Here is a 13,363-nt window from a genome sequence, read left to right on the forward strand (position 1 = left end):
GGTTTGATTTTTACATATTTTGTGGAATGTTGTGGTATCTAAATGCACATAGTTTTGGGAACATTTAGGGGGATTCGACAGAGCCCCTAAGGTGACATGGAAGAAAAAAACGTTGCATTCCATCAGAAAATTTGTGTGATTACTCAAACTTTTTAATTTGTAACCAAACTTTTTTTTTTTTTTGCAAGGGAACACTTTTTTTTTTTTTAAATTCGAGATTCCGTACTTCCGGGTCAGTTTGGCTACTGTAGCTTCTAACGCGCGGCTGTTTGAGAGACGACAGTACGCTTTAGAGTCTTTCACTTATTTGGAAACCGTGCTTAAAATAAAGAACAAATTATATGTCTTAGTATATAAGGCAATTTCAAAATAAAATTCAATTTAACTCGCCTGCGTATTCTTTGTTGCTTTCGTTTATCCGAAAGATAACCCGGAAGTACATAATGCGCATTAAAAAAGCGTTCCCTCGAAATCTTTCCTTCCAAGTCTCCCTAAGAGCTCCGTGCGATTATTCCACCCCAAACGTGCCAGCCTCTGTGCTGTGTTAAATAGCATCCTAAACAACTCAAATTGCATTACTCCATTCTATCCACGCGATGAGTTGTTTGACGAGATGATCCCCCCCGCCGCTCTCTCTCTTTTCTCAGCATTGACTCACTCGGTCCTTGGCACAGTCAAATTTAGCGAGATTGACGGTCAGATTAGCAACACCTTGCCACGGATAAGGAGACTCACCCGTTCCGGGACGCGACCCGAGATCTGTTAAGAGCACAATTAAGACACTGTCTGGCCTTATCTGCTCCAACTACACTTATCCCTCGGCTTGAAACGCTTTCAAAACACCGTCTGCCTGTAATGTAACCATGCAGAGGACCTTCTCTACTGGTATGAGAAAGTACGCAACCCAAGATAAAAACCAGTTGCAATGGCCAAATTCCTTGAAAATAACATTGAGAAATCAAACTCTATCAAGAACGAACATGTTGGAATAAAAGGGGTCATGCAAAAGTTAAAGTTGACAAAAAAATAAATAAAATAATGCACAAGTAATGCAAACTTTTTGTGTGCTCGAATTAAATTGGAATTTTTAAAAAAAGTAACACTTGTGCTTATTTGAAAGTGAAAACAACTTTCGGTCTGCTACGTTTTCACATAGTTTGAAAGTGGTATCAACATTTTTTGTGAAAAGTGCAATTCCATCTAAATCGGTGGTAGACAAACTACGGCCCGCGGGCCGGATCCGGCCCCTTGGTCTTTTGAATCCGGCCCGCCGAAGATTGGTGCACAATTAAGGTTTGATTGCATTCATTTCGTTTGGACTTGTAATGACGGGTATTTCAACACCAGGTGGCGCAGTTACTTCAAGTTGCAGAGCACAGGGAGGGAGGGGAAGACGAAGAAAGAGGGAGAGAGTAATGACCATTGAAGGGAAAGTGATATGTATCTGATTAAACGAAGCGGGTAACAAAGTACGAAACATTCAGGAGACGCCTGGAGTCGGAAAGACTCAAATCTACGAGACTTTGAAAAACAAGGAAGCGATTCTTACTCAGTCCGATTCTGGCAATTTCCATGCTCAGAGTGAATTGCTTGTGGCTCGAGTAAATGAACATTTCCTAGAATGGTTTGATTATAATCATGTTAAAAACTTTCCGCAAACTGGACCGCTAATAACAGTCGGAGAGCAGTCAAATGTGTAGAGCGTGAACAACAGGGGGCTCAGTACACATCCTTGAGGAGAACCGGTGCTGAGTGTGATGGTGGAGGAGAGTGTTACATTATTACTGGCATACAAAGACATTGTGCTACCTTCTTTATTTTCTATTTCTAACTTTTGGCCCGGCCCTCCACAATATTTTCTGCTTCTCATTTGGCCCCCCCGGGAAAATAATTGCCCACCCCTGATCTAAATGCTGCTCATTTGTATGAAGTCCTAAAAAAATTGGGCTTTCTTAATGTTTTGTAAGCAACAATTTTCTCCTAATTTCAAAATGGTCAAGGTATTTTTCATCTATGCTGCATGTCATATGTAAGCATATTTGACAATAAATATGACCTTGACCTTGACCTTGACCTTGTAATCTAAACAACATGTTTCGTGAAATGTGTAAATGCAGTTTACTTTTTGGATGAATGAAATCCGCTAAAAAAAATGGTCGCTACTTGTTTGGAAGGTGAAATGCCGACAAAGCATACTTGAGTTTTCACTCAAATCTACATGTAGCTGAGTACAATTTAAAAGCTTAATGAGCCGGCAAAGCACGCCTTGAATTATATTTCAGATTTGTCATCAGATTTTACATCCACATGAATCTCGAGGACAATAGCGGTTCCCCCTTTTGTATTCGTTTCTGATCTTCTGGTCCCCTATTCTCAATTCCCTCGTCTTCCTCTTGCCTTGCCTGGTGGTCTGAGGTCTGGCGGCTATCCATCGGGGCCCCTCACTTAGCTCCACGACGCCTCAGCGCCAGCGAACAATGAGGACGCCAAAAACGTCCTCGGGCGACTAATATGCGCCGGTTTGAAGCGCTGAAGTGCTAAATGCTAAGTGTGTGTGTAGGCAAATGCTGACGTCAAGCCACTAAACGTTCTGCTCGGACACCGCGGAATACTCACAAACACTTCTGATGTTTCGAATCAGAGCTCTGCAACGCAAGTAACGCAAAGCCAAGTGGCAGAGTGAGGAAAAAAAAGCCTAAGCGGCACATTTGTTCAGCCCCAAAAAAATTTCTGCAACGGACAACAATGAGGCAGTTCACGCTGTTCACAAAATTGGCCTTTTTTTTCTCAAAAGTGTTGTCCCAGCATGCCGTTTTTAAAAAAATAAAACCATTTTCATTATTTGTATTAGTTTTATTTTTTAATTCTAAATTAATCCATCCAGCCAGCCATTTTTATATCCGCTTATCCTCAAGAGGGTTGCGGCGCGTGCTGGAGTCTATCCCAGCTCTCTTCGGGCAATCGGCGGGGGACACCCTCAATTGGTTACCGATCAATCACATTTTTTTTTTAGTTCAATATCACTAATTCTAATTATAAATTATACAGGTGCTGATCAATAGTTCTTGGCGTTCAGGTGTTTTTGCAATTTTTTTCTCTTAAAAGTGGAATGTTTCTTTTTTTTTTTACTTCTAACTTTGTTCAGGCACCGATGAAAAAAAATGTTTTTAGCGCTTTTTGTGCAATTGTCAACAAAACTTTGTTGCTTAATCTGTGGGCAACTCTCGACTTTACTGTTATTTTTAGTTGTTTTCTACAAATTTGAGATCTGTAGAAATCTTTTTTACACCAAAATGCATCACAATTCTGCAGAAAAAAATATACATAACTTCTTGTGATATTTTTGTTTTCGTAAAATGTCAATCTTAATGATTTTTTTTTTTTAATACCCATGCTATGAATGCCCAAGAACAGATAAGAGATAACACTGCCCGCCACCACTGCAGTCTATTTGCAATGTCGAGTATATGGAGCGCAGTCAGTGCACAATGCTGGTGACCAGATAAAAGGGGCGCAATAGAAGAATACAAGCAGTGAGCTCCAGGTGGCAACAAAGCAGGACTTCCTTCCCATGGACAAGATAAATGGAATGTTTTTTTTATCAGGTTTGATGTTGTGTCATTGTGAGCTGAACTGAAACGTCAAGTTCACGGGCCTTTTTTATCTGATTGGGGACGTTGACACTCAGTTTGTGCTTTTCGGCGTGAGGTTTTCGTTAGCGAGTGTGAGAAAGGAGGAAGCTGCATTTGAAGTATTTTGTATCACAAACTTGCATATAGAAAGTTGTTTTGCACAAGGATGGGCAACTAGTGGTCCATGTGGCCCATGACGACACTCGGAGAGGCCCCTTGATTAATCCCCCTCTCATCAAAAACCAACCCCAAAACATATTCATTTATTATTATTATTAAAAATAATTAAAATTATATTTTTGGGGGGGGGGCTGTGAATATGAGTTGCAATATCACTAATCACCAATAGATGGCAGACATGTCTTAGTTGCACTTATACCAGATCTTATACTGCCCTATGCGCCAACAAAAGCAGGCCCGAGTACGTGGGCTGTCGCCGTTTATTTCTCCAAGCGGCACACATTGCTGTGAATTTGAGACTGGGGAAAACCACGGTCAGCTCGTTTGACACAATGAGCTAGACTCACATATACAGCACTCAACGAACGCCGTGGTGTTTGTTATCCAACTTCATCGTCATCCACTACTGTGGTAGCTGTAATTCAATATTACAAGTGCAGTATTGTCATGGTTTATATTTGTCAAGATACTGCTTTTCTGTGTCTGATTACTGACCTTGTTGCTTCTCTTACTCAAGTGTTGTTTTCTTGATCTCGTCGTCGTCGTCGTCGTCGTTTTTGCTCTCCAGGCTCTCGCCTTGTAAGTATTTGTTATTTTGTCTTTGATCTTGCTCATGTTTTTGTTTCATGAAATTGGACTCTCGTCATTTCATTTATCATCTCGGATTTTCTATTTCCTTGTCTTGCAAGCGCTTTTTGTTAATTTATTGTTTTTCCCGGTTCTTTTTGACCAGCGATTTCTGTTTATATACTTTGTCGTGTGCGCTTTGGTTATTAAATATATATATATATATATATTTTTTTTTGGCGGCCCGGTAGTCCAGTGGTTAGCACGTCGACTTCACAGTGCAGAGGTACCGGGTTCAATTCCAGCTCCGGCCTCCCTGTGTGGAGTTTGCATGTTCTCCCCGGGCCTGCGTGGGTTTTCTCCGGGTACTCCGGTTTCCTCCCACATTCCAAAAACATGCGTGGCAGGTGGATTGAACTCTCTAAAATTGTCCCTAGGTGTGATTGTGAGCGTGGATGGTTGTTTGTCTCTGTGTGCCCTGCGATTGGCTGGCAACCGATTCAGGGAGTCCCCCGCCTACTGCCCGAAGACAGCTGGGATAGGCTCCAGCACCCCCCGTGCCCCTAGTGAGGATCAAGCGGTTCAGAAAACGGATGGATGGATGGATGGATATATATATTTTTTTATGTACGGATTTTATTTGTGTTTTGTGGGATCCGATCGCCATTCAGTTCATTCCCGAACTGTGTCAATATAACATGTTTTGTGTATAAAATGTTCAGTAAAGTGCTTTGTTACAGCTGCAGCAATTGTGAAAGCACGATATAAATAATGATGTATTGATAATTTTTTTGTGGATTTGGAATCTGCAGGACTAACATATACCTCAACAATATTCAAATTGTAAATTTTTGTGAAAAAAGAGAGTTCTTGCAATTAACTCATTCACTCCCAAAGACGTTTTTAAACGTCTTTTCAGACTTGGTCCAGAATTGGCTGGTACTGAATGAGTTAATTGTTCCTTGTTCAACAGTTTTGTGCTGTCCTTCAATTGTCCTTTTTCTGAGAGGGGCCCTTTGCACTGGAAAAGCAAATTACAGGATGTAGTTATATTGTTTTCTTCAAACCCTTTGTTGTTGGGTTAGGATGGTGGCTTTTTTTATACATGCATTGAAAAATGCATTCAAAAAGTGAAATATGTATTCAGATATTTTGTCCATATTAAATTTTTTTGTCGCATGCATGTTTATGAAGTGAAAAAAAGTGTGGCTCCCTCCAGCCTTTAAGTCGCCCATCCCTGGTGTAGTAGTTGTACAATCAGAAAGTTATAAAAAAAAAAAAGCCTGCCAATATTGCACAAAATCATCATCTTTTTTTGCTATGCATTTTTTTAGGTTAGCCTTTTGTTTTTTGTTTTTTTGTTTTTTTTTACAACGGCCTAACTTGTCACGACGCTGAGTGAAAAAAAAACAAACAAACAACGAAATGCATTGATAGCATCGTGTCAAAGTCGTCACGGTTGAAAGATTTCACACGTTATTAACGCGAGATTGGTCATGATCAAGTTGCAACGGGAAGAAGAAAAGTGTGTTTGTTATCTGGAAAAGTTTACATCTGATATGCTGGAAAACAGCAAAAAAAAAAAAAAAAAAAAAGGAGTCCGGGTCAACTATTTTCTTTGTTTGTTCTGCAACTGTAAAACAAGGTCAAACCCGTTTGACTCAACGAGCCTGCATACCGAACTCTGTATCAACTAGAAAAGTGTCCAAATGCTTATCCGCGAACAAAGTCTTCCGGCCATGCGGTGGGCCTTAATGGGACGTGGTCGTTGAGTTGTCGGCGTGTTACTGGGGGTACTGGGGATTAAGTGCTCACAGCTGGAATAAAACCAATTCTCCCAGTAGGGGTTTGGGGGCGACCCTTAGGGGCGTCTGCCCTCCCACCATTTTTTTTCTTTTTGGTGGGACCCTCGTACCCCCTGCCTGCTAGAGGGGATCACTACATTTGGGGTAACGTACAAATCCCCTTAGCAAGGAGGAAATGTGCATGAAGTCATTAGCTTTGGAGGGAGCACATTCAGCCACACGGAGGTCATCTCATCTTAACTTCCATTCAATGAAAACTTCCAAGATGAAATAATGTGATGATAGTCATGTAGGACATCCAAATAAAGGCGAGAGAGTGAATGAAAAGAATCACTGCGTGATTGTTAGATGAAATGAAGTCATACCATCAAGGATAAAATGTCAACAGTGAGCAGAGCCCCCTCCCCCCCAAAAAATGAAATGAACCACGTGAAAATGATGCCATCTAATGAAATGAAATGAAAAATGACGAAAGCGGCCCGGTGACGAGTGGTTTGGGCGTCGACCTCACAGTGCAGAGGTACCGGGTTCGATCCCGGCTCCGGCCTTCCTGTGTGGGGTTTGCATGTCTCAAACATGCATGGCAGGCTGATTGAACACTTCAAATTGTCCCTAGATGTGAGTGTGAGCGCGGATGGTTGTTCTTCTCAGTGTGCCCTGCGATTGGCTAGCAACCGGTTCAGGGTGTCCCCCCCCTCCTACTGCCCAAAGACAGCTGCGATAGGCTCCAGAACGCCCTTGTTTGGCTAAAGCAGATCATAAAATGGATGGATGGATGAAAAATGACGACTGCAGCTCTAAAACGGAGGGAGTGCATCTGAAATGTGGTTTTCCCCCTCCAAAAATCGACTAAAATGAATCAAACAGATGAGATTTTCCGACTTTTTCGGACCACCACGACTATTCTTGAGATAAGCGTAAAACAATTGAGACATTTTCAGGCCAGGGAGCTGTGTGGCTCCTGGCGTTGCGGTCGAGCAAGATGGGAGCGTGAGAAGGTTGTTCATCAATTCAAAAGTGGTGTGCTGTTTTGAGATTTATGACCCATCGAAGTTGTTTCGAGAGTTTTATTTTTGTGCCTTTTCCTGTGTGTGTCCATAAGAGGCATTGCCATTTAATGTGTAGTGTTCATTTATCGCTTCAGTTAAATTCCTGTTGCTGTCGCTATTGATGGCCCATAGTGCGCTAACGTTAGCACTAGCGCTTATTGTCATTCGTGCCTGTTTAAATGAACGATAAGGGCAGACAAGATCATGAGGCAGCGGTCCCTCTCAATAAATTCATAAAATAAATGGTGTGAAAATGAAAAATGGCAGCTTGAAAAAGTTATCGGTTCAGGGAGTGTGTACAGGCAAAATAAGGAAAGATAAAATGCTCAACGCTCCAACTGTATTCGTCCGTGGATGGCGCGATAAAGGCGAAGCCCCCACATTTGCTTGCCTGACGATGTTAGCGACGCCCGCTCGGGATGCGTCTCGTATGATCTCCCTTGCTGGCCAATCGCATGGCTTCATCTCAAAGCATCTTTTGTGCCAGCGGATTATTTTGCTTGGGGGGGTGGGGGTGAAAAAAGCAGCGCATGCACAGGTACTGTTTGTCGTGCAGGTGCTGCAGGCCTGTTCCTGATAAGATCCGCCGCTCGGGGACGGATGGAGCGGGCGTCCAAGCGAGGAACAGGTGAGCGGTTGCGGCTATCGCCCGCTTGTCCAAAATAATCCCACCGGTTCCACTTTATAGTTAATGCAGAACTTTATTGCCCAACTATTGTGTGTGCAGTTGCAATGTTTTCTCGCACTTTTTTTTTCCGACCGATGTCACTACGACTTAGTCAATGTCAGATTTATTTGTTTAAACTGAAGTATTGGTGGCTGGTATAAACTGCCTCCATATAATTCCAATCCCCTTCAAATAGGGCCGGTATCGGTCCGATACAACACATGGTATCGGTACTTGCCCATCCCTTATATGCGTTTTACAGTAATTAACCCCTATTTTATATTTAAAACAGAGCAGTGTTTCAATTGTCTCCTAAATCCTTGACGTGTCAATCTTCTGGATCCTGAGCTGTTAGCTTCTTTTTACAATGTTTAAAAAAAAAAATTATATTCAATGCAGAGCAACGATTCAAAGCGGTCGTTTGAAATTCCCGTTCCTGCTATTTGAACAGCCCGGTGGGCGTGGTTGATGTATCCCCATTTCAAAAAAAAAAAATTGGTTCAATTGATAAGGGCCCCCCGTGAAATCTACCTCGCAACAGGTAGCCACAATGCAGCGCTTGCAAGGCAATCTGTCGCTTGTAACCAGAGGAAGGTTGAGGCTGTTTGAATGCGACGCACTCAATGAAACATGTGACAAGGTGTGATTATCCCTCCGCCAATAATACCAACTCGCTCGTAAACAGATGTGTATGTGTGGGGGGACTGGGGGGGGGTGCTTAATTCCTGCTTCCTCTTCTCCCCAAGCTAATTGGTTAGGCAGAATAACCAGGTAGCTAATGAGTGGTTGCTTTGTCACCATTGTTGTGTTCAAATTATCTTAATGGTGACCTTTGATTGCTCCCTAGCGCCACTTAAAGGGAGGATTTGAAGTCAGCTCACCCCAGGCAACAGAAGCTCTTGCCCCATGCGAGCCGCAAACTAACGAAAGACAAATATTTTATCCATTTTATTATTATTTTTAAATCTGTGTAACGATGGATGCCGAAGGATAAGGTGGTGGCGGTCGTACTCTGTTGTCTGCACTCACGTCGGTATTGCAGATGAAAATTTCCTCTCAATTGCCATACCTGGATGAAGAAAGGTAAAATGAATAAAAATAAAATCTGGCATGGACTCCAGGTCAGCCGTCACCATAATGTGGATAAGCGTTTTCAAAACCTGATGTACTACAGTACAGTGCTCTGTATGAAGAACTTTTTTTTTTTTAAACAATAACCAGGGGCGAGGCTTTCTCGGTTGGGTGTCTGGTTACGTTCGGCACCACCTGCGGAGACGCCTTAAAGGGCAGCGCTGCAACGTGCCTGCTCCACTCGTCCGCTCCTCACAAAATGGACGGCAGCGCCAGACCGCTGGGCCTGAGCGCCCACGACCTGCTGCGCCCTCCACCCCCCCTCTTCCTGCGGGCTTCGCTGGAGCGGGGTTACCCGCGCACCCCCAAGTGCGCCCGCTGCCGCAACCACGGCGTTGTGTCGGCGCTGAAGGGCCACAAGCGCTTTTGCCGTTGGCGGGACTGCGTGTGCGCTAAGTGCACCCTCATCGCCGAGAGGCAGCGTGTCATGGCCGCCCAGGTGGCACTCAGGAGGCAGCAGGCGCAGGAGGAGAGCGAGGCGCGCGACATCCGGATGCTGTACACCGGTGGGGGGCCGCCCTTCGTCGCCGACGTGCGTGCCGCCACTGGCCAGCCGCCAGATTTGGATGTTTTGCCAAATGAAGTCTCGAAAGACGGTGAGTTCTGAATGTTCGTTTGCCCACAAAATGTGCGGACAACAGGAACACAACTGTTCAGTTTGTTAATGTTCAGTTGTATTGCACTTTGAAGTAGACCGAGTTTGCGTTTCGTCATTCAGAACATTTTTCGTACAACAGAAATTTGATGTAACCCAAATGAACCTACAGGTTTTTTTTTTTTTTTGGTTTTCCTGGATTTAAGCGCAGTGTGACTGCGTAATATTGCAAAAGTTCACAAAAGTGTTAAATATACTTTTTTTTAGGAGTAAAATAACCACCTCATTTTTTAGTATTTTTGTCTCAAACTCAGGATGATTTTTTTTTTTTTTTTTTTTTTTTGCAGCCTGTGAGTGTGACCGTGGGTGTTTGGTGTGTGGATGTGATTTAAAAAAATATATATATTTTTTGGAATCACTTACAGCACAGGTGTCAAACTCAAGGCCCGGGGGCCAGATGTGGCCCACCACATCATTTTAAGTGGCTCGCGAAAACAAATCAAAGATGGCAACAAATATGTAATAAATCAGTGACATACAGTATTGTAATCATTTTCTTGTTCCCAAACCCAAAAGTTACTTAAACAAATAATTGAATAAAACGTTATTCTTGACTTATTTATACAGTTTCAGTCATCACGGCCCTCCAAGGGAAATGGTAATTACAATGTGGCCCGCCACAAAAAATGAGTTTGACACCCTTGACTTCCAGGGCACCATAGCTCAGGCTCATGACAGCTTTCGACGAAACGTAAATGAAGTGACACCAAGTGGGGAGTAAAACATCATTTCACCCAGTCCCAATCATGTCTCTTTCAAAAGCTGCTGCGACAAGAGAGATCGGCGACAAGAACAGCCAATTTCAAGAATAACAGGAGATGGACATTTTTTTGAGGGGAGCATGAGTTATGCAATGAGAAAGTTGCAAAACTCAAGAAATCAGACGTCATGATTCAATTATACGTTGTATACGTTGCAAAGTACCAGGGAGATGAGAGAGAGCACAGATTGGTTTAGGAGTCCTTTTTTTGTTTTGTGGAATATTTGACGTGGCCCAGACACATCCAGGCCCCCACAAAAGTTGAGTTTGGGACCCCTGCTGCAAATCGGTGTTGGTCACTGGGGCACTTTTTGAGATGGTGGTACCTGGTGGAAAAAAGATTGAGAACTACCGGCCAGCAATATTTTGTTTCCTTGCAGATGTGTTGTTTTGCCAATGAGATGTTTTGTGCTTTATGACGTTTCATCCTTGTCAGAAATTCGACATTTGTTGCTCAGAATTCTGTGCATTTGCCGAACTTGATTGGAAGACGCCGCTTCCTGTTTCAGACGATCGCCTGTGCAAGTATCTCTACGAGAGCCCGCGGCGGTCGTCCTCGGACCCCGAGTCGGGCAGCGAGTCAGACAAACCCAAGGACTCCCAACGCGACACCCCGGAGCCAAGTGCCAGATTGTGGAAAGGTGACGCCGATGGTCCGACCTCGCCTTGCCCTGTCAGGCCTTCTTTCGGGCCAACCAAGTCGGCTTTCGCGCCGCTCTATATTCCGCCGCCGGCCGCCGTCGGGGACGGCATTTACGGGTTGAACCCTCGCCTGGGCATCAATCCCTTATGCCTGGCCTACTCGTCGGCCAACGCCACCAACATGGCGGGCTTGATGACGCCGTACGTCACCTCGGGCGTGATGCCGGTGTTCCCGCTGCGCCCTCCCCTGGACGCCTACTCGTTCCCCGGCGTGATCCGAGACCTTTCGTACCTGCATGGAAAGGAACTTTTGTGCAGTGCTGGCGTGTACAAGCGCCTTGCCACTGACAAGTGACGCCATCGTCTTCACGTGTCCATTTTTTTTAACATGTAAATGTTGTAAAATAAATCCTATGCAAATATGTTTTCTTATTGTCCTTGATTCCACGAAATTGTGTATGTAATACATTATTCAAGAAATAAAGTCAGGAAAGGAACCGTATTCTACACAAGATTAAAAAAAAAAAACCTGCAGAGTTTGTAGGGTGATTTAAAAATAAGTAAATGCATGATGCCAGTCATGGCTGTTCCAGAGGGCAGCAACACAGATTTTAATGAAGATTGTGTGTGTGGGTGTGTGTGTGTTTAAAACACACACACCCACTCACTCACAAACAGATCTTCATGAAAACCATTTAAAGCAAACAAAACAAAACAAAACAAAACCGTTTTTATGTACATTTCAGGAGGACTAGTAGTAAGTAGTGCTAAAACAAAATACAAAAAAAAAACATCTTTACAACTCTTAATTCAGATTGGATGCGCTTTTTAAAAATGTATTAAATTTTTGATTCTTTATTTATTTTCAGTTTCCATTTTTATTTTATTTTGACAACCAATCGGAAGTTGCGGTGGTGGACTCAATTTTGCGTAAGTGACAACCCGCTCCGCCGGTTGGAACAAACTTTTCACTTGGAATGATGTGGACTTTAAACGTTGTCACGACCGCTTTGCAAAGAAAACAAAGGAGCGATGTCGTCGTGTAAATGAAGTTGACGCTCGGCGGTCGAGCGAATTGAACACGTTTACAAAGTTAGCTTGAAGCGAAATGCCTCGACAGCTGCTTCACCTCGACACGCCTGCCACGTCAATCAAACATTTCGGTTTATTCAAGTTATTTACGACAACAGATTGCGCTGAATGCTTAACATTTAGGGCAAACATTTGCTCATGGCATAGTTACTATCAAGTAAATTAACCACAGTATATGAAAAGTCAAAAAAAAAATGCTGTGGATCCTCGTCAAACATGATAGCAAAATCACCGAATATCATTTTAAAGGCATTTTACAACACTAGCCAGAAAAATAAATGCACATGTTACATTGAATCCTATTAAAAATAGCGAATCGGAGATGTTCTCATTTTTAAACATACATATAGGCTACCTTTTTTTTGTATTAAACTTTTTTTTCAATTAAATCAGAATCTCGACTTTACTTTTCTCAATTGTGTGGGCGATAATACCTTAGTTTGTCGTCATTTTTGAATGTTTTAATTTTTTTTAATGTATTATAGTGCTTTGATATTTATTGTATGTGTAAAGTGAAAATGAAATGCTTGATTGGATTGGATAAACTTTATTGTCAAATGTACTGTATGTGTAACATACAGCACAGATGAAATTGAGAGTTTATTACTAAATGACAAATGACTTAGCCTTTAATGGCCGATCAACAACAGATTAATTGAGATTCTTGATTAATCGCAGGAGAAATTCCAGCGATCCGGAACTTTCTCTGCCTTTTAAGAAGTTCTGAGGTAGCATCCTGCTCGCTAGTGGTCACGGACAGACGCGGATTGGGGCAAAGGGGTGTTTCGTTTTGGTTGTTGTTGTCTGTTGTTGTTGTTTTGGGTGATTCCCCCAAACGGCAAATAGCAAAACTACCCTGGTGCATAGCAAGATGTCAAACTCAAGGGCTGGGGGCCAGATCTGGCCCACCATATTGTTTTATGTAGTCTGTGAAAGCAAATTACGTGGATCGATTTCATGCTGAATGCTCACAATTGCAAATTTTCTTCACCTTTAATAACGGATATACTGTTAGCACATTTTGTAACCACCCCCCCTTTAAAAATAAATGTAATATTTGAACAAATTTGAATTTTTACTGGTCTATGATTTCAAAACGTGTAATTAATTCATTTCTCGTGATATGTATCATGAAGCGATCATATATTTATTTGGGTTCACAGCCAAAACGAAAGAAATCATT

The 13,363-nt window shown here is 42.7% G+C and overlaps 1 protein-coding gene across 1 annotated transcript; it reads left to right on the forward strand.

Moving 5' to 3' along the window:
* The first annotated feature begins 8,627 nt into the window (after positions 1 to 8,627).
* On the forward strand, positions 8,628 to 11,510 carry LOC147209125 (doublesex- and mab-3-related transcription factor A1-like). The gene is made up of 2 exons (XM_086104756.1): positions 8,628 to 9,627; positions 10,956 to 11,510. Exons 1-2 carry the CDS (start codon positions 9,231 to 9,233, stop codon positions 11,441 to 11,443), a joined length of 885 nt encoding a protein of 294 aa, XP_085960882.1. The 5' UTR covers positions 8,628 to 9,230; the 3' UTR covers positions 11,444 to 11,510.
* The last annotated feature ends 1,853 nt before the right edge of the window (positions 11,511 to 13,363 follow it).

Source organism: Hippocampus guttulatus, chromosome 2 (genome assembly GCF_054856545.1).
Source record: "Hippocampus guttulatus isolate MCC_2025c chromosome 2, RoL_Hgut_1.0, whole genome shotgun sequence".
Taxonomy (NCBI): domain Eukaryota; kingdom Metazoa; phylum Chordata; class Actinopteri; order Syngnathiformes; family Syngnathidae; genus Hippocampus; species Hippocampus guttulatus.